The sequence below is a fragment of the Pseudorca crassidens genome, chromosome 3 (genome assembly GCF_039906515.1).
Source record: "Pseudorca crassidens isolate mPseCra1 chromosome 3, mPseCra1.hap1, whole genome shotgun sequence".
Taxonomy (NCBI): domain Eukaryota; kingdom Metazoa; phylum Chordata; class Mammalia; order Artiodactyla; family Delphinidae; genus Pseudorca; species Pseudorca crassidens.
The window spans coordinates 155,432,139-155,460,073 of record NC_090298.1 but is presented as its reverse complement, the minus strand read 5'-3'; the positions used below and the strand labels follow the sequence as shown (position 1 = coordinate 155,460,073).

The 27,935-nt window shown below is 38.3% G+C and overlaps 1 protein-coding gene across 6 annotated transcripts in view; it reads right to left on the bottom strand.

Annotated features, from left to right (window-relative positions):
• The window catches only part of GABRB2 (gamma-aminobutyric acid type A receptor subunit beta2), a 389,457-nt gene that overhangs the window by 88,124 nt on the left and 273,398 nt on the right, over positions 1 to 27,935 (bottom strand). For 5 of the 6 annotated variants that reach the window (XM_067732940.1, XM_067732938.1, XM_067732939.1 and 2 more), the window contains one exon: positions 1,206 to 7,190. The exons of the other annotated variant lie outside the window; for it this stretch is intronic. In XM_067732940.1, coding sequence (XP_067589041.1) covers positions 6,843 to 7,190 — 348 coding nt within the window. In that variant the 3' untranslated portion in view covers positions 1,206 to 6,842. Of the gene's footprint in view, positions 1 to 1,205; positions 7,191 to 27,935 lie in introns of those variants that run through there. 6 annotated transcript variants of the gene reach the window in all.

The window sequence follows — 27,935 nt, the reverse complement described above, 5'->3', positions numbered from 1 at the left end:
GCATGAAGGATAGCAAATGCAAATGGAAGAACTGTACATTTCTAGATGATACGATGTGCAATTTGCAGTGTAAGCTGGCAGGAACTGGGTCTTCACTATAGGTGAGTTATTTTCAGTAGTGTCATTCCTTGGTAGCTATAGCTCCTTTTAATCATGACTTCATTGGACAATTTTGCCCTGACAGTCGGCCTTGCTCAGGTGGACAGAGTCTATGAGGTGCTATTTGGACATTCGAAAGTCAATAAGAGTGAGAGACACTAGGCTTGTCCCCAGCTAATTCGCTGGCCTCAGGAGACTTCCCATGCATTTGAGAGCTTCCATATAATCCAAGAGGGTAGGGACCTTGTGAGCCTAAGCATTAATTTTCTAGTAGCATTACAAGGTCTGGCAGATGGCAGGCTCTCAGCAAGTGTTTCTTGGGAAATGACCAAAATGAATGAGAACTGAACATGCCTGGTCACCCACTTTTAATGATGAGGTGGAAAGAATTTGCAAGGAATTGCGGGTGAGTCCAGGCTGGGTAGGAATCCAAGTTCTTCTACTCTCACGGGCAAGGTACTTATTCCTTCCGATCTTGAATTTCTGTTACTCTTAGGAATGTGGTAAGGATTAAGTAAGTATTCAATTCTCAAAGTATTTAGTGTAACGTCTTCAGAGAATATATGTAGAATGTTAAATGAATGACATGTTTGTCATATGATTTTCATGATTGAAGCCAAGTTCTTAATTAATTACCCATAAGTATATAACCTAAGAGAACATTTAATAATTACTATGACGTTTTAGGTATCATGATAGAATTCGTGATAAAACATGCTGAATATTCTAGTAACGATTATAATTAATAAAAGCAACAATACTACTGTTGTTGCTATTATCTACTGTCATCTACTGTTTACAAACCACTTAACGTGTTTGTACCATGCTAAGGACTTCTTACGGGTTATTTCATTTCAACTATACAGCAGCTCTATGAAGGAGGTACAATTATATTTTTTTCTTCAGATAAGAAAAATGAGAGGCGGATGGATTAGATAGCTGCACAATCATACACCTAATATGTGACAAATCAGAGCTCAAACTCAAGTCTGCCCTAGAGCCCATCCCAAGTTCCTAAATTTTTATTGCTTTTTAGAAAAGTTATAATTCTACATTCTAACTCATATTCATAGATCAAAAAAAAATTCTGAACTCAATGAAACCACTTATACACACATCGTTTTAAGTTTTATTTATACTTCTTAGTTCAAGAATTACACACTAGCCAACATTATTATATATTTACATGCTGAAAGTGGCTGTAATGTTTAAATCCAAGAAAATAATTCTTATGTGCTACTCATTTATAATCCTCATTTGTTACTATCTCATGTATCCCAGAGATTGTAGTAATCCTGTTTTTTAGAAAGACATGAAAATAGATGCAATGATATCCACTTGTGTTTTGCATTTTCTAGCCATTGGAAAATGTGCATTATGTGCATATTAAGAAAGGCTACAAGGTAATTAGTAAGGCTGATAATCACTACATTGTGAAGAAACTAGAATATCACTTTTTATAAAAGGACAATTCAGAACTGTGCAGGGACAATATTCATAACAGAACTATTTAAACACCCATGCAAATAAAAACTTTAAAATGTTATGGAATTTAAATTATTTTCAACTTTGAATTAATATGTTTAAAATGAACACTGAACTCAAATTATTGAACTAAAAAGAGAAAGATACAAGCTGATGAAACTGTCAACTTGCTTCAGATGGTGCCAGGACACACATATGGGCATCAGAATAATGACGTGTGACAGGAAAGAGACATTTGGTTTTAAAGTTAAAAAAACACAAAGATTTGTTCTTCAGTTTGGATCGCATTTACCTTTTTCACAAAACAAATTCTCAAAGCAAATTAAAACCCTATGTCAGCGTTTTGCATTCATCTATGGATTTACAGAAATATTTTACTTCAATTTGCAAATAACTAATAGATATTTAAGTGGTTTTTTTTCTTAAATGACTTCTTTAGTGTGGTGTCTTAATTAGCATTCTGTTGGCTCCTTACTACTTTTTACAATGTTCCTAGTGTATTTGGAAAATATTTTTTAAACCTTTGGTGTGAAGCAGTGTCTTTTTTTCCCACTTTCCCTCATTTTTTCTTTTTCGTTTTCTTTTTTCTTTTTTAATAATTCTGGAGTCTTTGGTTAAAAGGAACAATACTATCTAAGGACAAAATGCTATTATTAAAAAAAAGGTCTTCTCTATGTATTATGTGTAACACATTTCTGGAGCAGGTATGAATAAAAAGCATTTTTATTTCCTGAAGTGCCATCAATATAAACCTTTACTCTTTGAAAATTGAGATTTAAGTTATGATCTTTGATTTCTTAAACTCTTACATATAAAAAATTCTATCAAGTAATCAATGATCATTTCTGCTTTTCCCAGTTGACATTTCTAAGGCTATCTCTTGGTTGTTTCATCGACTACATAAACACTATAGCATTTCCCATAGAGGGGGCAGGAGTGGGAATGACTGAGCGGGCAAGTAAAAGCGTACGTGTGTTTGAATGTGTGTGTGTGTGTGTGTGTGTGTGTGTGTGTGTCTGTGTGTGTGTGTGTGTGTGTGTGTGTGTGTGTGTGTCTGTGTGATAGCAAATTGAAACCCTTCTGTCTGGGATCCCAAACCATTTATGCAAAAGGGTACTTAAATTTCTCTGCTGGGGCTGCAGCAACTGTACTTAGTAAAAAAATAAATAAAAATTAAGGGAAAAAAACCTAAACAATTATTTGTATCTATCGACTATTCATTTACAGCATGTTTAATTATTTACATAATAACACATCAACTTAAGCCATAAACAGAATTAGCATGTTGCCTTACCATAAAATACAAATTAGAAGTTAAAAATATTTAAGAAATCTGTTTTAATATTTACACACGTTCAGTGAAAGTTATGGTTGCTCACATTACATGGACTCTGTATACTCAGCAAAATGGCATGATTGCTACAGTTGAGAATATCTGCCCTAACCAACATGGTGGGATTTAGTTATTTTTTTTCCTCCTCCTAGGAGGAATTTTTTTTTCTTTTATCATTTTGTGTTTTCTTAAGACATTTTTCTTTTTAAATCACCAATGGACAATGTTATTTGTTTCCTTGAAAAAGAGAATAGACAAGCAATGTGAAAACTAGTTAATTTCTATGTTCTGAGGTACAGTACTATTGTAGTGTCAAACTGTGCAGTGGTTCATAAGAACTGTAGGCATTGATTTGCTGATAGAGAAATGCTCAGTACCCTGTATTACTTGTTTCAATATGTTGATTTGTCAGTTGCCAAATGAAAAATATTCATACACTGGTTTAATGAAGGAAATAAACATATTAGCTTATTCCTTTTGTTTTCCAACGTATGAATGCATATATATGTATGTATGTTTACATGGATCTATATATACACATATATACATGTAGATATGTTGTAGACCTGCTTGTTGGCTGCTTTTGTTATTGAGTATGACTTTACTCATCAAATTGGACAACAGTTACCTATAGAAAATGGAAATTTGTCTTAGTTGCCAATTTAATGTGGGTCTTGCTTAAAATAAACGTGACTCATTTCCCCATTATGCATTCCACTGAACTTTATGCATTGTGCTTTTGTAAGCTGACAGATTTTTTGTGTTCCTAATGCTAGAATGTAAAGTCTTTTGGTTCCTAAACCATTTTTATTATTATTATTTTTTTTCCACTTAGCACTGCTTTTGAAGAAATGAGAAAAGGTCTAGATGGCACTGCTTAAGTCTTTTCCCGTTATTGAATTGCAGTAGAAAGAATTGTAACATTCCTTATGCAAACACATGATTATGTTGCATGAGTTTTCAGTTCTGAAAATGCATTTCATACCTACTAGCAGTCATGTACAATATATATACAGATTGAGATCAAAGATTGCATTTAGACTGTGCATTTTAGAGTCAGAATTTGCCTATGAATTTCACAAAGATGAAAAACACCTTAATTGCTGGCTATCTGGCTATTTTATTACCAAAAGAAAAACTATACATATATATATAAACTGATAGTAATACCATATCAGAATTGCCAAAACATACTTTTGTGGTCCTTAAATTTAAACACTGGATGTCAAGCTGACTGGTCTTTTTGAAGACTTAAAAGATCTAGCACCCCTCCCTGGCCCTCCCCCAATTTGGTGACTAAAATCCAATTCAAACACAATAAATATACACTTTAAGAATAAATTCTATATCTACTGTTATCTCTGGGCAGGATGAGGCAGTTTTTTCTACCTACATGGTTACTGAATGCCAATATATGGATTTCGCTCTAGGGCTTCTGTTTCAAGGTCCCATCTTCTCCTTTTCCCTAGATTTTTCTTATCTCTGCAGGCGGAAATGAATCCCTGGTCATATGCTTTTGAGGCTCATGTTGCAAAGCTGCTTCTGTCCACTTTGATCTAGATTTCTCTGTTGACTTCCCTGGACATCAAAATTTTGTTGTAACCATAAATGACAATATGAAGGATTTTTATGGCTTTTATGATAATTGCAATTAAGAGCCCACTTTTAGGTTGGAGCTCTGAGTTGTCTCTAGAAAAACCTTTCCAGAATGGCATTTTGGAGTTGTACACCTGAGTTATCAATATGCTCCTTCCTGATATATGCTACTCAAACTTTAAGCCCTAGTGACAAGGGGCAGGCACTTTTATTAGCGTGATGTCCCAAAATGATTGCCCAGGGGAAAGTGTGTCCCCGGAGAAACTTGAGGAATCTCTGCTCTGAGCCCAGGGGCAGCATGAAGGTTGGATTCTGCCCAAAGATCATACTCAGAGGTGTTCAAGTGTATAATCAAAAAAATAAGGGCCAGAGTTCCCTATGCTGGTGAAAAAAAATATCATCCCATTTGGGGGGGCAAATTCAGAAAGCTGGATGTTAAACCTTTTTTTTCTCTAATAGTGGGAATAGAAGGGCAGCAAGACTCCATCATATTTGAAGCTGCTGAATCATCAGGGAAAGAAAACATACATTTTATCCACAGGCAGATACTGGCCTTGGCTACTATGCACAATTAGGGATGTTACTCTGAAAAGAAGTGTTTATTTTTTAAATAGAAATAGCAAAGTCACCCTCCAAGAAAAAGTTCAGTCAAATCAAACTCTAAGGAAAAATGAGCAATTCACTATTTTCTCCAAGAAAGGCAAAATATGAACCGCACATTGACAGAATAAAATATATTAGCTTATTCTCTTGCCTGTCCAACATATGAATGCATATATCCAATTAGTATAGAAAGAAGCACAATGACATAATTTAAAAATTGAATAAAAACAGTACCTCGTGCCTGCCTGATTATGTTATATATTTTTCTACAGTATCAACTGAGGCTCATAACATTCACCATGTTAATGTTATTCTGTTTTCCATGACTTTTCCTATTTTCTTTGATTAGGCAGATTGCAACATACACAATGAAATCACCCTTAAAAAAATCAAACCCAGCAAAACTACAAAGTAACCCTACTTGTGCACATAATCTTTGAAGTACTGTTTGCTATGAAAGATACAAAGGTGAACTTCACTGCACATAAGGAAACATAGTTCTCTCAAAATCTCTCCAAAGCCTTACTTTGTCTGTCTCTTAAGAATATAATCAGAATTTCAGAAGCAAGAAAAGTTAGAAAAGACCATTAATCCTCTAAAGAAATAAACAAATCCTTCCTTTGAAATAACCTAAATTCAGAAATAAACTGTAGGAAAATGTTGTAGAGACAGCTGACACTGTCTGAGAAAAGCATCCTGTTTGCTAGCTCTGTCTGTGCTTTATATTCATATATTGGAATGACTCCCAGCGTAACCTAAGATGATTCTAATTCCACTATCTTTTCTATTTGGGGGGTGTCTTTTTATTAGATAAACTATAAAAACCTCTCTAGGTATGCTGTCAAAAGCTTGTGAGGTTGGAGGAAAAAAATCTCTCTCACTCTACCTTTCGCCACTGAACACAGTATGTGTGGACCAGATGCTACAAGGGGCTGATAAGGGTCATGCTGCTCACTTGCTTTAATTTTGTTACAACAGCTGTTTCTGGATTTTCCACTCTGCTCTGGGTTATTAACTCTTAGTTTAACGACCTCGGAAATAGCCTCTTAGAAAAATTTCTTTGGCCCCCATGCATGAAAACGTTCAGAAGTCTCCCCTTCTCTAAATGTCAAAGTAGAATATGTTGGAGTTGATTCTTATGCTCAAGCAAACAGAGCCTGGCCAAACTGGTTTCCTGAGTCTCTGTCTTGACTCTCCCTATCCTGTTTGAACTACATGAGAACCTTCTACAATCCAGTGGGAATCAACTTCCCATGGCACCATTATCACCTTAATAAGACAGGCATAGACCATCTTCAGTTAGCATGTTTGTGTGGCACAGCAGACTGGATGCCAACCTTAGGAAGGAAGACGGGGGGTATCTGGGTACGACCGCTTCTCTGCGAAATGACTGATGACGCTATTGACCCTTCTAGAATATCTTCTAAATTACTGCCCTCCATATAGGCTGTGTACTAAGCAGAAAAAGTGGGACACTCAGACTCAGTTTTGCCAGCATGTGTACAAATCACTTGCATTTTAACTGGAAAACCACAGGGACCTTAGTGTATTCATGACTTAGCAGAAGCAACCCAAATGGTATGAAATGGACCACAGGATAGGCCAGCAACTAAGGTATTTTAGCATCACTTTTGTCCTGGAGTGATGTGTTTTCCAAGTTCTACGTCAGGCTGTACAACTGGTTTGAGGAGGGATCTAGTCCTTGCTTCCCATGGGAGGCTATGTTTTAGTTCACATAGTAAAGCCAATAGACGATGTTGAAGAAGGAAAAAACCACTGGGAAGAATATGCGGGACCACCGATCTATGGCATTCACATCAGTCAAGTCGGGGATGGTGATTTTCAGTTGGGAGGCGCGTCTCCGCAGGCGGCTTTTCTTCTGTGCCACGTGCCGTTCCAGGGCATTTCGGCCAAAACTATGCCTGGGTAACCCGGCTTTCCGATACTGGATGCTGGAGGCATCGCAGGCCAGCATTGTGCTCCTGGGGTCTCCAAGTCCCAGCACAGCCTCGGAAGTGGCCATTTCATTTTTTATCTCAAGAGTGCTCAGTAATATGTTCTCATGGGGGTCCATCTGGAAAGGAGAAGAACCAAACAAGACTTTCAAAATAATAAGCCTTTAATGGTGATTATTACACAAGGCACTATGATATGTAGTTTAGAAATTTATCATAGTGGTTAAGAGAACTGGATTTGCAGTGACATGATCTAAATTTGAATTGTGGCTCTGCAACTATCACCTATGTGAGTTTCAGCTTCTTCATTTATTAAATGGTATAATAATCCAACCCTAGAGGACGGCTGTAATGACGTAAAGGTATAATAGATTGTTGCGAGTATCATTTTCATGATTTCTACTTAGAGCACACAGATAAATGGAAAGCATGACACCCCCCTTTAAAGAATTTACAGTCTTAATTACAACTACCTAAAAAATTAAACTGAACTAGGTATGAAATAGCATTAGAGGATGAATTATTGAATTGTGCTCAAAATAGAAGACTAACTACAGATGAATTCATGATAAAACTAGAACTAAAAACAGTAGGTAAGGAGAGGTCTTCAAGATGGCAGAGGAGAAAGACATGCAGATCACCTTCCTCCCCACAAATACATCAGAAATACATCTATGCGTGGAACAACTCCTACAGAACACCTACTGAATGCTGGCAGAAGACCGCAGACTTCCCAAAAGGGTCTTTGTGCTCCAGCCGGGTGTCAGGACTGTGTCTCTGAGGTGGGAGAGCTGAGATCAGGACATTGGTCCACCAAAGACCTCCTGGCTCCACGTAATATCAAATGGCAAAAGCTCTCCCAGAGATCTCCATCTCAATACTAAGACCCAGATCCACTCAATGACCAGCAAGCTACAGTGCTGGACACCCTATGCCAAACACCTAGCAAGACAGGAACACAACCCCATCCATTAGCAGAGAGGCTGCCTAAAATCATAATAAGGTCAGAGACACCCCAAAACACATCACCGGATGCGGTCCTGCCCACCAGAAAGACAAGATCCAGCCTTATCCACCAGAACACAGGCACCAGTCTCCTCCACCAGGAAGCCTACACAACCCACTGAACCTACCTTAGATACCGGGGGCAGACACCAAAAACAACGGGAACTAAGAACCTGCAGCCTGTGAAAAGGAGACCCCAAACACAGTAAGATAAGCAAAATGAGAAGACAGAGAAACACACAGCAGATGAAGGAGTAAGGTAAAAACCCACCAGACCAAACAAATGAAGAGGAAATAGGCAGTCTACCTGAAAAAGAATTCAGAGTAATGATACTAAAGATGATCCAAAATCTTGGAAATAGACTGCAGAAAATACAAGAAACGTTTAACAAGGACCTAGAAGATGTAAAGAGCAAATAAACAATGATGAACAACACAATACATGAAATTAAAAATTCTCTAGAAGGAATCAATAACAGAATAACTGAGGTGGAAGAACGGATAAGTGACCTGGAAGATAAAATAGTGGAAATAACTACTGCAGATCAGAATAAAGAAAAAAGAATGAAAAGAATTGAGGACAGTCTCAGAAACCACTGGGACAACATTAAACACACCAATATTCAAAATACAGGGGGTCCTAGAGGACGAAGAGAAAAAGAAAGGGACTGAGAAAATATTTGAAGAGATTATAGTTGAAAACTTCCCTAATATGGGAAAAGAAATAGTTAATCCTGTCCAGGAAGCGCTGAGAGTCCTATTCCAGATAAATCCAAGGAGAAACATGCCAGGACACATATTAATCAAACTATCAGAAATTAAGTACAAAGAAAAAATATTAAAAGCAGCAAGGGAAAAACAACAAATAATATACAAGGGAATCCTCATGAGGTTAACAGCTGATCTTTCAGCAGAAACCCTACAAGCCAGAAGGGAGTGGCAGGACATATTTAAAGTGATGAAAGGGAAAAACCTACAACCAATACTACTCTACCCAGCAAGAATCTCCTTCGGATTTGACGGAGAAATTAAAACCTTTACAGACAAGCAAAAGCTAAGAGAATTCAGCACCACAAAACCAGCTTTACAACAAATGCTAAAGGAACTTCCCTAGACAGGAAACACAGGAGAAGGAAATATCTACAATAACAAACCCAAAACAATTAAGAAAATGGTAATAGGAACATACATATCAATAACTACCTTAAATGTAAATGGATTAAATGCTCCAACCAAAAGACATAGACTGGCTGAATGGATACAAAAACAACACCTGTATATATGCTGTCTACAAGAGACCCACTTCAGACCTAGGGACACATACAGACTGAAAGTGAGGGGATGGAAAAAGATATTCCACGCAAATGGAAATCAAAATAAAGCTGGAGTAGCAATTCTTGTATCAGACAAAATAGACTTTAAAATAAAGACTATTACAAGAGACAAAGAATGACACTACATAATGATCAAGGGATCAATCTAAGAAGAAGATATAACAATTGTAAATATTTATGCACCCAACATAGGAGCACCTCAATACATAGGCAAATGTGAACAGCCATAAAAGGGGAAATTGACAGTAACACATTCATAGAAGGGGACTTTAACACCCCACTTTCACCAATGCACACATCATCCAAAATTAAAATAAATAAGAAAACACAAGATTTAAATGATACATTAAACAAGATGGACTTAATTGATATTTATAGGACATTCCATACAAAAATAACAGAATCCACTTTCTTCTCAAGTGCTCATGGAACATTCTCCAGGATAGATCATATCATGGGTCACATATCAAGCCTTGGTAAATTTAAGAAAATTGAAATCGTATCAAGTATCTTTTCGACCACAACGCTATGAGACTAGATACCCATGAGAGAAAAAAATCAGTAAATATACAAACACATAAAAGCTAAACAATACACTACTAAATAACCAAGAGATCACTGAAGAACTCAAAGAGGAAATAAAAAAATACATAGAAACAAAAGACAATGAAAACACGAAAACCCCAAATCTATGGGATGCAGCAAAAACAGTTCAAAGAAGGAAGTTTATAGAAATACAATCCTACCTCAAGAAACAAGAAACATCTCAAATAAACAACCTAACCTTACACCTAAAGGTACAAGGGAAAGAACAAACAAAACCCAAAGTTAGTAGAAGGGAAGAAATCATAAAATCAGAGCAGAAATAAATGAAATAGAAACAAAGAAAACAATAGCAAAGATCAATAAAACTAAAAGCTGGTTCTTTGAGAAGACAAACAAAATTGATAAACCATTAGCCAGACTCATCAAGAAAAAGAGGGTGAGGACTCAAATCAACAAAATTAGAAATGAAAAAGGAGAAGTAACAACTGACACTGCAGAAATACAAAGGATCATGAGAGATTACTACAAGCAACTATATTCCAATAAAATGGACAATCTGGAAGAAATGGACAAATTCTTAGAAAAGCACAACCTTCTGAGACTGAACCAGGAAGAAATAGAAAATAGAAACACGAATCACAAGCACTGAAATTGAGACTGTGACTAAAAATCTTCCAACAAATGGAAGCCCAGGACCAGATGGCTTCACAGTCGAATTCTATCAAACATTTAGAGAAGAGCTAACACCTATCCTTCTCAAACTCTTCGAAAAGATAGCAGAGGGAGAAACACTCCCAAACTCACTTTATGAGGCCACCATCACCCTGATACCAAAACAAGACAAAGATGTCACAAAGAAAGAAAACTACAGGCCAATATCACTGATGAACATCGATGTAAAAATCCTCAACAAAATACTAGCAAACAGAATCCCACAGCACATTAAAAGGATCATACACCATGATCAAGTGGGGTTTATCCCAGGAATGCAAGCATTCTTCAATATACACAAATCAAGCAATGATACACCATATTAACAAACTGAAGGAGAAAAACCATATGATCATCTCAATAGATGCAGAAAAAGCTTTTGACAAAATTCAACACCCATTTATGATAAAAACCCTCCAGAAAGTAGGCGTAAAAGGAACTTACCTCAACATAATAAAGGCCATATATGACAAACCTACAGCCAACATCATTCTTAATGGTGAAAAACTGAAACCATTTCCTGTAAGATCAGGAACAAGACAAGGTTGTTCACTCTTACAACTATTATTCGACATAGTTTTGGAAGTTTTAGCCACAGCAATCAGAGAAGATAAAGAAATAAAAGGAATCAAAATCGGAAAAGAAGAAGTAAAGGTGTCACTGTTTGTAGATGACATGATACTATACATAGAGAATCCAAAAGATGCTACTAGAAAACTACTACAGCTAATCAATGAACGTGGTAAAGTAGTAGGATACTACATTAATGCACAGAAATCTCTTGCATTCCTATACAGTAATGTTGAAAAATGTGAAAGAGAATTAAGGAAACACTCCCATTTACCATTGCAGCAAAAAGAATAAAATACCTAGGAATAAACCTACCTAAGGAGACAAAAGACCTATATGCAGAAAACTATATATTTCTGTATGCAGAAAACTATATAAGACACTGATGAAAGAAATGAAAGATGATACAAACAGATGGAGAGATATATCATGTTCTTGGATTGGAAGAATCAACGTTGTGAAAATGACTACACTACCCAAAGCAATCTACAGATTCAATGCAATCCCTATCAAACTACCAATGGCATTTTTCACAGAGCTAGAACAAAATATTTCACAATGTGTATGGAAACACAAAAGACTCCAAATAGCCAAAGCAATCTTGAGAAAGAAAAACGGAGGTGGAGGAATCAGGTTCCTGGACTTCAGATTATACTACAAAGCTACAGTCATCAAAACAGTATGGTACTGGCAGAAAAACAGAAATATAGATCAATGGAACCAGATAGAAAGCCCAGAGATAAACCCACACACATATGGTCACCTTATCTTTGATAAAAGAGGCGAGAATATACAATGGAGGAAAGACAGACTCTTCAAGTAGTGGCGCTAGGAAAACTGCACAGCTACAAGTAAAAGAATGAAATTAGAACAGTTCCTAACACCACATACAAAAATAAACTCAAAATGGATTAAAGACCTAAATGTAAGGGCAGACACTATAAAACTCTTAGAGAAAAACATAGGCAGAACACTCTATGACATACATCACAGCAAGAACCTTTTTGACCCACGTCCTAGAGAAATGGAAATAAAAACAAAAATAAACAAATGGGACCTAATGAAACTTAAAAGCTTTTGCACAGCAAAGGAAACCATAAACAAGATGAAAAGACAACCCTCAGAATGGGAGAAAGTATTTGCAAATGAAGCAACTGACAAAGCATTAATCTCCAAAATTTACAAGCAGCTCATGCAGCTCAATATCAAGAAAACAAATAACCCAATCCAACAATGGGCAGAAGACCTAAATAGATAGTGCTCCAAAGAAGATACACAGATTGCCAACAAACATATGAAAGGATGCTCAAAGTCACCAATCATTAGAGAAATGCAAATCCAAACTATAATGAGGTATCACCTCACACCTGTCAGAATGGCCGTCATCAAAAAATCTACAAACAATAAATGCTGGAGAGGGTGTGGAGAAAAGGGAACCCTCTTGCAGTGTTGCTGGGAATGTAGATTGATACAGCCACTAGGAGAACAGTATGGAGGTTCCTTAAAAAACTAAAAATAGAACTACCATATGACCCAGCAATCCCACTACTGGGCATATATCCTGAGAAAACCATAATTCAAAAAGAGTCATGTACCACAATGTTCATTGCAGCTCTGTTTACAATAGCCAGGACATGGAAGCAATCTAAGTGTCCATCCACAGACGAATGGATAAGGAAGATGTGGCACATATATATACAATGGAATATTACTCAGCCATAATAAGAAACGAAATTGAGTTATTCGTAGAGTGCTGGATGGACCTAGAGTCTGTTATACAGAGTGAAGTAAGTGAGAAAGACAAAAAAAAAATACTGTATGCTAACACATATATATGAATCTAAAAAAAAAAAAAAGTGGTTGTGAAGAACCTAGGGCCAGGACCGGAATAAAGACGCAGATGTACAGAATGGACTTGAGGACATGGGGAGGGGGAAGGGTAAGCTGTGACAAAGCGAGAGAGTGGCATGGACATATATACACTACCAAACGTAAAACAGATAGCTAGTGGGAAGCAGCCACATATCACAGAGAGACAGCTGGGTGCTTTGTGACCACCTAGAGGGGTGGGATAGGGAGGGTGGGAGGGAGACGCAAGAGGGAGGAGATATGGGGATATGTGTGTTGGTATAGGTGATTCACTTTATTATAAAGCAGAAACTAACACACCATTGTCAAGCAATTATACTCCAATAAAGATGTTAAAAGAAAGAAAAAGAAATAAATCTTTTATTCATTGCCAAGAAAAAGAAAAAAAAAAAGAAAAAGAAAAACCACAGATAACATATATTAAGCACCTGATATACACGCCAGAAACATTTTTGTATAACTTCATTTAATTGATGTATCTTAATGCCCAGTTACAAGATGTCACCTTAAATTTGCAGTGTCATTGTAAATAGGGTAAAGGAAGAATTCTGAACAATAAAAATGCAGGCAACATGTGACTTGCCAAAATGCAACAGAATTCAGAACAACAAGGAACTTGAAAATAAGAGCTGAACAGACTGCGGGTGGTGGAGGGATGAAAGGGGTGAGGAATTGACTTGCAATGGAAGGGAAGCAGGCAGGACTTAAGAGTTAGCCCAGAGTTATCTATACTGAGTTGAATTCTGGGCCCAGGGAGTAGAATTAAGGTGGCTATGTAGATACAGTGACCCTTTTTTCTCTTGGATTATTTCTTCTTGGCAAAGCTAAAGTAAAGGATGAATACTGACATCATGAATCCCCCAAATTAAATGATTATGTAATGCTTTTTGTTCTGTAAGCAGGGAAGATTTTTGTGTCTTATTTTTAAGAGGCCTCCATCGCTCTGGATAATAAAACTTAACTGCAACAAGCTATTATTAACAATATAGTATATTTATTTTGGTGATGACTCAGAATGTATCTATTGCCAATAATTAAAAAAAAATTTTTAAATCAATGTTTGTGTATTTTACTTTTTCTGTTTCCAGTTTTACTGAGAAATAATTGACATATATCACTGTATAATTTTAAGGCACACAGCATGATGGTTTGATTTACATATATTGTGAAATGATTACCATAATAGGTTAAGCTAACATCCATCTTCTCATGTAGATACAATACGAAGAAAAGAAAAAAAAAAGGAAAAAAATTTCTGATGAGAACTCTTAGGATTTACTCTCTTAACTTTCCTATGTATCATACAGCTGTGTTCACTATAGTCATCATGCTGTACAGTATATCCCTAGTAACTATTTATCTCATAACTAAAATTTGTACCTAGTGCCTGGAACCTAGCAGATGCTCAAGAAATAAATGCTGACTGAATGAAATTAATTTTGTGACACTTAATATCTCACTTAACGTCTTCATGCTTCAACAATACGATGGATTTAATTTGGCAACACCATTCTGAAGACTGGAACTGCATGGGACTACCCCTTGAGTTCCTTTTCTACTCTAAGGCTTCTGCCTCTATTCATACAGGTCTCTTGCTAGAGCAGCAGGCTCAGGCACCCGAGATCTGGAAACAACATTTCCAATGATACCCTGGACCACTTATGTGGCAGATGCCCCATTTTTATGCACGAGAATGGAATTTAGTGAGTAGTATCTAGTAACTAAGACTAAGCATTTTACATACTGACCTTTCAGTTTCCCATTAGTCCTCTGGGATCAGCACAGATCTCATGCTCAGGAGATAAGGCACAGAGAGGTTAAGAAACTTAACACAAGTTCACCCAGTGAATAGGTGGCAGAGCAGGAACTGTAATCAGGTCTCTTTCACTGTGCCATGCTAAGGCACAGCCACAGCACCAAACCCCTAGAGCACTCTACAACTCATAAAAAGAAGACGGTCTCAGTGCATGGTAGGGGCAGTCACTTGGAGGCTTGCAAAATTTCCTTAATGAGGGGGTAGATAAAGAGTGTCTTGATTTAAATACATCACTAAAGATGAGAGCTCATGTAAAGTCCTGTTAACTATAACACTTGCAAGTAAGTAAACATCTGTGGTTTGAATGTCCATCAGCCCCACTAGCAAAAATTCTATTTAAGGAACCACCACTTTCCCCACTCTCAGTTTCTGTGCTTCAGGTGTGGCCATAGCCAATCAGAGCAATCCTGACACAGTGCTTGTTTCAGTGATGGATGCATGCCCATTTCAGAACCAACGGCATGTCATGAGCCTTCAGATAGGCATACCGGAGTAAAGACTCTCAAACTTTTCCACTGGATTTGTACCTAGAAGTATGTGGCCTTGAATCTACTGAATCTGTTGAGATGCTTCAACTGTAAGAGGAGATCCTAACTTGAAAAGGAGCAAACATAAGGAGACATGGAGAATCCATGACCTGATGACACTGCGTCTGTATCTGGACATGCCTGACTTGCTGATGCTAAGCAAGATAATACATGTCTCTCTCTTCGAGTCTCAACTGAGACACAATTCATCCTGTTTATGGGTCTCAACAACCCTATTACATAGGCAGGGCAGGAAAGACATCAGAGACAGTTTCCACCTATAATAAGAATTTTTCACAACTCCAACTGAAATTAAGGAACTCTGCTAGAGTAATACAATCTTCAGTATGCAGAACAGTGCTGGGTTTCAATCCTTCTGGCTGGGACCAAAAGCATCTAGCAGCTGCTGGGTTTGGTGGCTAGCTGGTTAACTAGCTGCATTTTCCTTTTTCCCCCTTGTCTTTTTACTGCTCTCTTCCCTTCAAAGGATGTGAATGAACTGTGTTGGGAGCAAAGATCAAGGGTAAAAGCTTTGTATATGTGTTTCAACAGGCTCTTTTATATGTACCTCAAGTGGTAAAAGGGGTGAGCCTTTTAAATTTATTATGTTGAGCTTGTAATAGTAAATTATCTGTAGAGTTTATTTACTTTTAATCACCTTTATTGTTTAAATAAAATAAAAATAAATAAAAATAACTTTTATGCATGTGAAATTGAACAACTATTATCTTTCCTTCTTTCCCCTTTGAAATGTTTGTTTTTGGAAGGTGGTTGCTGATGTGAGGGTTTTTTTTGAAGGACGTACCTACTGCACCACTGCAGAATACGCTGTATTTCCATTTTACAGGTCAGGAAACCGAAGTTCAGAAAAATGAAGTGAGTTAATTAAGAGTAATAAAACAGTGTAATAGCTCCTGTCTGTTGATGATTATTTCAATGCAATAAGATTCCATGCTGCCTTCAGCATCTCCTAAAATTAGCCAAGGAAGCCTGACTCAGGTAGTGGTTTGGTGGGGGGAGAGTCTATTTCAGTGGCTCCCAAACTTTAATGTGCACCAGAGTCCCCTGGGAAGCCTTGTTAAGACACAGATCTCTGGGCCCCCTCCCAGAATTCCTCAGTTAGTAAGTCTGGGAGGCTCAGTAATCTGCATTTCTAAAAAGTTCCCAGGTGATGCTGGGCTAGGGTTCACATTTGGAAAACTACTGGTCTGTTGTACAGTAGGAGAAGGACATGACTAAATAAAGCAGCAGCAGAGGCCTTGAGGAACAATGAAAAAGCTGAAGTTCTGACCACTGTCCACACCATCAAGGTGAAAAGCAGTTTTCATAGAGAGAGAACACATGTAACTTCCATTTATCATTTACTAGAGACAGGCATTGTGTTAAAGTCTTTACACAACTGTAATATTTAATCTTTTTAAAGAATTTTTTAATTTTAATTTTTTCTACAATTTTGAAAGGTTACTTGCCATTTATAGTTATTCCAAAATATTAGCTATATTCCCTGTGTTGATACATCCTCGTATTCCCTGTGTTGATACATCCTCGTATTCCCTGTGTTGTATACATCCTTGAGCCTATCTTATACCCAGTACTTCGTACCTTCCACTTCCCCATCCCTATGTTGCCCCTCCTCCCCCTCCCCTCTGGTAATCACTAGTTTGTTCTCTGTATCTGTGAGTCTGCTTCTTTTTTTGGTATATTCACCAGTTTGTTGTATTTTTAGTATTCCACATATAAGTGATAACATACAGTATTTGTCTTTCTCTGTCTGACTTATTTCACTTAGCATAATACCTTCCAAGTCCATCCATGTTGCTGCAAATGGCAAAATTTCATTCTTTTTTATGGCTGAGTAGTATTCCATTGTCTGTATATACCACATCTTCTTTAACCATTCATTTGTTGATGGACACTTAGGTTGTTTCCATATCTTGGCTATTGTAAATAATGCTGTTATGAACACTGGGGTGGCATTTATCTTTTCAAATTAGAGTTTTTGGGGGTTTTTTTTGCATATATATATATATATATATATATATATATATATATATATATATATATATATATCTCTCCAGGAGTGGAATTGCTAGGTTGTAATGTTTAATCTTGACAATAACATATGAGGAAGTTATTATTATTAATAGTCTCATTTTAAAAATAAGGAGATTGAGAATTAAGGATAGTTAGTGATCTGCCCAGAGCTGCAGTTAATAAGTAGTACAGCTGGCATTTAATCTGTTTGTTCCATGGTTCCTGCTCCTAAGGATGAAATGATACAATTGCATATCTTGACACTTTCTTCAATTATAAGTTCTTTCTTGGAATGCCTTCTCAGTATCAGGCTGTACTTAGGTGATGAAATTTCAGAAAATGGAAGGAATAGCAACTGTCACATGAATTTAGCTAATCTGTTTTAAAAATGAGTCTCTATCCCACCCTTTCCAGACTTGCCCAAGTGGCCTTCCTAATTGCCTTTCTCTTCACTTGTCTTGTAGAGACACAGGAGAAACCACTAAACTGTCCCTTTTTTTGGTAAGAACATTAACAAGAGATGGTTCCTCTTTAACTTATCAGAAAGAGCATGGAGCAATCTCTAGTGCCCTGGAAAACATAACAAAATACTGATCAATATTTTTTGTCTTGTAATTTTCACCTATTTAAACACCCATGAGATTATTGTTGACAGTAATTAAAATGAGAGAGAAGGAAACCAAAAATACATGAAGGGAAACAGATGAAAGGGAGAGACTAATGAATAAACTGTCATTCTCTGTAGATAAATTGCCTTTGCAAGAAGCTTGCTGCAGGCCTTGCTTTTGTCTAAGGGTCTACACTACTGGCTTTCTACAGTTGACTTTTAACTCACAAGTGTCCATTCCCGACAAGGGTTTTTGGAGAGGCCCTACTAAGCAGGCCAATGCCAATAAAAGAAAGTCCTCTGTTCCCCGTTCAACAATCTGTTGTTGAAATTATGCTTTACCTGGAATTACTGTGCTTATCAATCAAGAATGAAATGCTGAAATTTGGGGAAACAGACTGATTTATTTGCACCAGCATTCTGAACCTTCCACAAATGATCCTCTGCGAAGGAGGGCAGTTTTCACATAGATTGTTCAGCTGTTCTGTTAGGTAGTGGGATGGATTCCTTTTCCAGACTGACCCATGCACTGATGGTTCTAACAGTGGCAACTTCATGCTAAACATTTGGATTAAGAGGTTTTCTTTTCCTTCTTCCCATTCCCATCCCAACATCTTTCTCCAAAAAGAAAAGAAACACATTTGGTTAACCGAGTTCCACTTTGCTTAAAAGATACTGCATTAAACAATGAAGCGTGGACCTTATTTTTATATAATAAATAGCTAATTCCAGGACTGATTTCAGGTTTGCTGCTTCTTTTCATGAAACTTTTTCAGTGATAGGTATATGTTCTGGAGAGATGTCCTTGTCCTATTGTCTTATATAGAGAAACAAATCGCATCCGTCAGTGACCCAGCAGCATCACACGCTTATCTTGGGAAGGGACAACAGGGCTATTTTAAATCCCAGTTCACCACTCATATCATCCAGAGAAGAGTGAGAAATTGCAAAAAAATCCAAGAAATTCTCACTCTGCAATTTTCAATTACTGTGACTAGTGTGTGGGTAGGAGACCTTGTTTTATTGCCCATGAAATGACACTGTGCCCTGAGTAACTTTAAATGTTAAGGCAATGAACTGTTAACCGTCTGGGAATATCCAAAACACTCTTTCCAAGAGAAAAACACTCTGAAACTACCTAGCGTGCACTCAGCGTTCTAAGAGGTGAAAGCAAATTTTACCCAACTAGAATATGAAATGGAGATCCAAGAGAAGGCCAACATCTTTGACTTTTCGAATCCCTCTACCGAAGTAAATGGAGAAATAGTAACCAGATGTGGAGTTTAGAACTGGAATATAAATAATAGGAGAATATTGCTGAGATACCAGGTAGTTGCAGAAGGAAGGCCATTTTTAATAAAAGCTAGTAGAAAAATAAAAGGGCTGAGGTTATTTTCACCCTGCCGTTTCTGCTTCTATGAGGCTATTGTAAATGTTTGAAATCTCACAAGCATATTATGAGGAGTTAGTATTAACAGCATTTTGTAAATAACCCCTCCCACCAAAATCCCAAAGCTCTTGGGTAGTTAAGTGGTAAAACAATAATTTAAATTTATGTTTGCAGATTCAAACCTTGTACTTTTTCTACTAAGTATTTTCACTATGGGGTAAAATACTTATGAAGTGGACACTGGTGGCATTAAGATATGAGTGACTTGTTTTGATTTTTAATTTTTAAATTCTCATGGGTAAATCATGTGAATACGTATCTTGAGGTTATCTTGGTGGACTGATTCCTTGTTAAGGAATCACATTAATGTATTGTTTATGGATCAGTCACTTGTGTGGCTCTATCGTTGTCATAAGGTGGAAAGATTCTGCTTCAGTCATGCACCAAAATAATCCATCTGAACACGTGGATAAACCAAGTGAGCTTGGTGAGGTTTTAAGTTCTTGTTTCAAGTGACAGTGAAGCTTTTAGATGAAGTAAGAGGTAGACCTCAGGAGCAGAGAGAGTAAGGCTCTTCTCTCCAAAGGACCCCAGAAGAGAAGCCTTTTATAAAAGTTATGACTAATACAGGGTCAGTTGTAAAAAAGGCACTCAACAAGCCTGGCCTGTCCAGTGGACGGAGGCTCCTCATGTGGGTCTGAAAGGTAAAGGCTGAGAGGTAAAGGCTTTTTGGTCCCCTCAAATGGGTCTCTGCCCCTTCCAACACTCACAGCAGAGTGGAAAGAACACCAACTCCAAAGGTGAGAGCCAGTTCTAATCCTGGCGGATTCTGGGCACCGGTGTTCTTGTTCTAGAAAGTCTATGTGAATTTAGGGAAGTCTTTGCTAACTCCTTTTACCAGGGTCAGTCTTCTTGATACTGAATCTCGCTAAATCCTTGTTTCCCTCATGATGGCAAACATGTATCCTGTTGCATATGTGTCCCTAATGCTGACCACTACCGTTGATACAAAATAAGTACTCAGAATAAAACTTGCTAAATTGAATTACTGAGAGGGTTAGACTAAGTCCAGGATCACACATTCAAATCCGGCTAAGGGGGGCTTCGCTGGTGGCGCAGGGGTTAAGAATCCGCCTGCCAATGCAGGGGACACGGACGGGTTCGAGCCCTGGCCTTGGAGAATCCCACATGCCGCAGAGCAACTAAGCCCATGAGCCACAACTACTGAGCCTGCGCTCTAGAGCCCGCGAGCCGCAACTACTGAAGCCTGCGTGCCTAGAGCCCGTGTTCCACAATAAGAGAAGCCACTGCAATGAGAAGCCCACGCACCAGAATGAAGAGTAGCCCCCGCTCGTTGCAACTAGAGAAAGCCCACACAGCAGCAACGAAGACCCAACGCAGCCAAAAATAAATAAATTAATTTTAAAAAAGGAAAAAAAAATCCGGCGAAGGATATCATATAAAAGCATGAAGTAGGTGTAATGAAGAATACGAAGAGATTGTAGTTAACCAGACTATAAAAATACAGGCCTGCCTGGAGGGCATTTAAATTCAAATTTTTAGAGATCATTGCAATGGTCAAAATCACAACTAAGGGTTCAGACCGCTGGCTGCTGCATCAAAGTCCTTTCAGATTTAATTTATTAAAAGTTTGCCTTTCAGTTCCATTTAATCTATAATTACCAACTGCTTTAACTGCTTTTCAAAAAACTACATGGCATAAAATAGGAATAATGAATAAGGAAAATTCTCCCAGCAAAAAGCCTCAGGCTTGCATTTCCCTTGCAAACTGTGATCTTGATAGAGGGCTAGTGTGCTTTCCTAACAGTGTGAGGCCTCGCTATGGCAAATTCTGCAGTACTTCTTTGGGCTGGAACTTAAGTAGCGTTCCTCATTTTTGTGGCTTAATCTCTTCCATTGCTTTTATTCTCACAAAAGCAAATTCATTTCTCTTGAAAGATTATTACTTTCTAGTTATGTGTTAATTTGTGTGGAATTCATTGGGAATGACACATAAATCGCACATTACTGATTTTCCACATAACAGTTGGATGGAAATAGAAGGATAAATGCTACATTTGGGGGAAAGGCGAGTACATCTGTTTTTCTTCTTCTTTTTTTTTTAAAGCATCTGCTGGGGAGGCCACTTTATTATTATTTTTGGCTGTGCCACGTGGCTTGCGGGATCTTAGTTCCCTGACCAGGGATTGAACCCAGGCCCATGCAGTGAAAGCCCCGTCTTAACTACTGGACCACCAGGGAATTCTCGAGAACATCTGAAATGTTACATTTAATAATAATAAAGCACAATTAATAAAATATATGATGAAATGAATACTTTTAGAAGGTTGGTAGAATTCCTTTTGGGCTCCACTTCTCAATTTAACCAAGTACAAGCTACTACTTTCAAATAAAGTTGAAAGCCAGGAGTCACTGTAATTGCATGGAAAAAAAAAGATTGAGATCATACTGAAATCCCCGGAAGGAAGAAAAAGTGAAGGCAACTATATTAACAATCTATAATTTTAATGGATATTTCTTTCTTCCAAAGGAGGGACTCACTGGAAACTATTACAGATCCTCAGGAAGTGTGGAACGGAACCAGGTTTTACAATGAACTCACCTAGGCCCAAAGTCCTCTTCTGACACTTTTCAGAAATAGATGTGAGAATCTGTATACTCAATTCTGATAACTCAAAGAAGTTTTAACACCCGGGAGTTTGTATCCTGACAGGTAAAGGCTTGTTCTAGTTCAATTTTCATCTGAATTATTGACTTAAGTCCCAAGTTGGAGAGAGACGATTGAGCTAATCTTTTCATTAGCCGGTTCATACAACTCAAAGCATTATGTGTGATGACTTGCTAGAGATTTTTATACATACCCTGTAAGTAATAATTCCTCATTTCCCAATCCATTTTTAAATAATACCACAGAGGACATTTGTTTTGGTTTCTTTCCTCAAGGCTGGAAACATTCCAGTCAAGTGTTTCCAGCGCACAGGGGTAGAGGGAGGGGAATTACGGGTAAACACTAGCAGAAGCAGAGCTACATATTCCTGGGGCTTCCGCGTATTGTCAAGGGTGATGACAATGCACATCACTAAGAGGGAAAAGGGGTGCCTTTCCAGTCACACACCCCTCCTCTTCGTAATCTTCTAAAACCCAGGACAGTGAGTAATAAATGTGGTAGTTGATCAGGTCAAATTTCATGACTTAATGGCAGGTCATGACTGACTTAAAAGTTGTGATTCAAATCATCCCAGGTCATTGGGAGACTCATGGTTTCCTCTTAGCCCTGGGTTTTGAAACTGACCCCAGCCTTGCCCCATGAGCTAATGAGGATGGGCTTGAACATACAAAACCTCCCACTGCTTCCGTTCCGGGCCAGAGGGAAATTACAATCTGCTTCTAGCTTTCAGCTAGGAAGCAAAGAAGTCAAGGTTTGGTTTCTGTCCTCCTTAGACAAGGTGCTAATGTTTTAATGCATCTAGGAGTCTTGATAGTTCCTTCCCCCAGAAGATACTGACTCAAAAAGAGAATTATCCTACAGACTTCAAAAAACCCCATCTAGGGTATAATCAGTTCCACTCACATGTATCAGAGATACCCCCTTCCACAGAATCTTACCCACTGTCTCTTATTGTTTTTTATTTAATTTGGCTAAGAACAGAAAGCTGACCTAATGCAGACCATACGGGCAGGATTCCCAGGAACAGGTAACAAAAGGGTAACAGAAAGAAGCAGCACATTCAACATTACAGAGATGCAGGAACACAGCCAGTGACCTTTGCTTTGGCGGATTTACAGTTTTGTTGGGCTCTTGAATGGCAGGGGGCATGCGGGTGGTGCTGAGACGGATCTCTTGAACAGAGATAGGCTGATGGGGAGGGTGCATGGATTCATGCTGATTACTGAATCCTGTGAGTGAAAGTTTAGACACATGTTTACTCCTAACCAGCACTGGATTTAATAGCTATGTTTAAAAAAATGCACTGGTGAAAAGGGACTCAGCAGTAATTTAAAAAATTGATATAATTATGATAACTTAAAGTGTGTACTTGTAAGCATGTACCCAGTGTACACAACAAAGGCAAAATAAATGATGCTAAGAGCTGTCTGATTATAGAACAAATGCCTTTACAATGAATAGGAACAGCAAATATCTACTTACAACAAAAGTATAGGCACCAGGGCTTCCCTGGTGGCGCAGTGGTTGAGAGTCCGCCTGCCGATGCAGGGGACACGGGTTCGTGCCCCGGTCCGGGAGGATCCCACATGCCGCGGAGCGGCTGGGCCCGTGAGCCATGGCCACTGAGCCTGCGCGTCCGGAGCCTGTGCTCCGCAATGGGAGACGCCACAGCAGTGAGAGGCCCGCGTACCGCAAAAAAAAAAAAAAAAAAAAAGTATAGGCACCAGACAATTTCCTAATAGAACGTTACTGATACTAAATAATATGCAGATGTTTAAATAGGACCAAGGAATTTCGAACATTTGCTTTCGAACAGATAATTGGGAATATCCATCAGATAATTGGAATTCCTTGCTCTTATGCACCTTGCAGACCTCAGTTCAAATGTCCCTTCCATGGAGGAGTCTTCCTTGATCATACCTCCGTCTCTCAAGTCCTCTGACATATGCTCTCAGAGCAATGTAGACACTTCCCTAACTGCCCTTATTTACATTTGTAATTATACATTATTTCCATAGGTGGTTGTTTAAAGTGCATCTTCTATTTAAGATGTGGTCTCTGTCAGGGCAAGGAGCATGTCTGGTAGGGACTCAAGAAGTATCTGTTGAATTAGTAGATAATCTCATTAGGCAGTATTTAGTGGGCCTATATATTACCGTCCAGGCACAGTTATGAGCACCCTACCTGGATCAGTGCATCTTTTCTTCACCACAATCTTTTGAGGTGGGTGCTCTGATTAACTCTCACTTCTCAGATGTGCAGGCTCAGGTTACTTTCAGTCACTTGCTGAAAGTATCACAATGAGTAAATAAGGGACTGAGACTTGAACCTGGACAGTCTTATTTCAGAGTCATCACACTTAAGATTGATGGTACATTAGGACCCATTATATGTCCCCTTGAAAGAGTGAAATCCCCTTTTGTTTTGAGGAGAAGACGTTTAGGAAATACGTACATGCACCATGGAAGTGAAGGAGCAGTGACAAGAACAAGGGCAGGGGCAGGGGCAGGTCAGAGATCGTGGCCTGAGCAAAGAGAGGAGAAGGATGAAAGAGGCAGCCCTGGGCCTTCGTAATGGTGGGGTCGGAGGGGACCCCCGCCTCTCATCCCCGAGGAAAGGAAGTGGGAAAGTAGAGAGGAGGCCCCTAGGTCTATACAGCATTCTATTCAGTAGGTACCAAGATAAACAACTTGAGGGATCTTACCTTTTCCCTCTGAACTGTTCTTTCTAACTCTGGTGTGACTGCATTTTAGGAAGAGCCACTTTGTGAAATGAGAGGTTAGATTTTAAAGTCAACTACCACAAATATCCAAACTCTCTACTTCTCAGCTGTAGGAACTCTCAGGGTAAACCTGTAAGCATTCACCTTTACTTGGGCTGAGGTAACAGGGGGCTCTGAAGCCAGGCTCCTTGGGTTAAAAACAGACCAAGTTAAAGGCGAGGTCACAATCTTGGACAAGATACTTAACCTTTCTGAGCCTCAGTTTTCTCCACTGTAAAAAAGGTAAAACAGTATCTGTCTTATTGGGTTGTTGTGAGGATTAAATGAGATAATTCATATAAAGCATCTAAAACAATGCCTATTTGAAAAATTCAAGGAATAGTAACTTTAATTATTACGAAAGTAAGCAGGGGAAGGAACTGAACTTGTGCGAGATGATGATCAGGAGAAGCTGGGGATGGTAAACCAGTTCCCAACTTAAACAGCCTTGGAAGTGCTGACAGAGGTGACACACAGCAGTTGCTCCACCACTCTTTACAAGACACGTGAGTGCATCGACACAGTTGTGCTTCTCTTTGCTACAGCCTGTTGGCAGGGAGCTTCCTGTGTGAATCTTCTAGTTTCAGTCTCCCAGGAAAGTATCTAAAAGCTGAGACCTCACTATTCACAGACTGAGAAAAACTTTGAATAATATTTCCTCCTAACGCTTAATCTGGAGACCTTGTTTGGTTCTTTACTCTTATAGTAGGAAGAGGCAAGGGCTAACTCAAATGTTCCATTTTTTAATTTGCCAATAGGATCAGTCAAAGTTGGGGAAGGGAGAGCTTTGCACCCATCAGCACAACTAAGTTTTCAGATTTATTTTCTGCTTCATGTATTTATGGGAAATAAATCTCTTTTTCTCTCAATTAAATGCATCTACAAAGACAGTTTCATTATGATGATAATGATAATATGAAATTACATTTTGGAGATCATCTTTGTACACTGTGTTTTAAATTCCAGTGTAGATAAGAATATCTATATTAATTAATTAAGTCCTAAAGACATGAGTTTTGGAATCAACTTTGAATTCCAGCTTCTCTATAGATGCCCTAGGGCAAGTTCTGTAGCTTAGCTGAGCCTCAGTTCCCCTCACCTTTAAAATGAAGTTACATCACCTCATCTTTAAAATGAAGCTACATCATATGAAGATTTGTTTAAAGATCGCAGTAAGATATTTAAGGAGCTGACCATCATGTCTGGCACACAATCAGGTGTGTAACCAAAGATAACCACTGCTATGATACTTACAACTTTAAACTTCCACAAGTGGGAGAGGAGGTATAAATTCATGGAATTACATAGGCAGGTAAAGCTAATTCTTTCTATTTTTCCATTAGCCCCTTGCCGTGGATGTAACGGTTGAATCCATCCTACCCCTTGTAACAAGAGTAGAGACTGTTCTCTTCCAGGTGTGGGCCTGACTGCTCTAAGCCACTCTTGGTATTTCCCCTCCCATTGCCAGGGATTGGTCCAGGAATGGGAGGCCTAAGTCAACTGAGCTAATGAAAAAAAAAGGAAAGGTTTGTTGGAGGCTTTGGATTAAAAAAGAAAATCCCCATCTCCCCTTCTGGATATGAATGAGGAAACAAGGAGCCTTGCTGTTCCTGGCAGCCTAGGACGAGAAGATATCTTAGACAAGATTTTGGCTGGATGGCTTGATACCTCTCTCTCTCTCCCCCTCTCCCCCCCTTCTTCCTTCCTTCCCTCCCTCCTCCATGCCTCTATGCATCCTTTGCACAAGCTGGATACATTAAAGTGGGTAGAAAATCAAAAAGGCCTCATTAATAAAATTCAAAATAGTAATTTTTAATCATTCCGAATAAAATACAACCTAGGACAAAGGTAAGTGCATGTATTATACATATATGTACATATATATATATATATTTTTCTACTTTTCCAAAATCGGCAACCTATAGAAAAGTTTATTGTTATCCTATAGCAATTTTAATAAAAATGTCCTCTATTTATTTAAGTCACTTATGTTTTGTCAAATGACTTTCATATCTTTTATCTCACTGCCTTCCACAACATCAGAATAAACCAGAAAGATGAAGCAAGGATTTCCTCGTATCCTGGATAACAAAACTAAGGCCCAGAGAAATTCTTTTCCCAAAGTTGCAAAACTTTTCAGAAGTTAAGCCAGGCTGAGTGTCCTGGCTTCTTGAATCCAAATTGGACTCCGTGGCTGATTCTGCCAATGACAGAACTGAGGAACGACATTTTAAAACAGCTTCACATGCAATCTGCAATGAAAATGTGCAGCTCAGAGAGAGAAACCCAGGTTTACATTCCAGCTTAAGTTAGTCCCAGCTCTACCACTAACTGCTAATATTACCCTGAGCAAGTCTCTGACATTTCTGGGTTTCAGCTTCTGCATATAAAAATGAGACTTCACCAGAAAAAAATGTAGCTGTGTAGGGTGATGGATATTAACTGCACTTATGGTGGTGATCATTTTTCAGTATATGCAAGCATCGAATCATTGCACTGTACACCTGAAACTAATATAACGTTATGCCAAGTATATCTCAATAAAAACAAAAGACAAACAAACAAAAACTCAGGAATTCAGAACTGTTGTAAAAATGCAACTGCCAGTAAAAGGAAGTGCCAATAAAAAAACGAAAGAAATTTTTGAAGTGAGGTTTCCTACTCTTAAGCCTGTGATAGGCTCGGAGAATTGACCTGCTGGTCCCAGAGCCAACTGCAGAATCCTTAGTCTAGTTCTCAAGACAGCAATCATGAGCCGTGCAAGTCTGTATTCAAGGTGTAACTCATTTGCTTCCCTGGGTGAGGTCCTTGCTATTCAGTGTGGTCCAGAGATCAGCAGCTTTGGCATCAGCAGAAATTTGTTAGAAATGTAGACTCCGAAGCCTCAGCCTAGACTTACTAATAAGAACCTGCCCTTTAACAACATGTGTAGGCAGCGCTTATGCACATTGAAGACCGAGAAGCACTGGGTTAGATCATGTCTTAGATCCCCTTAAAGTTCTAAG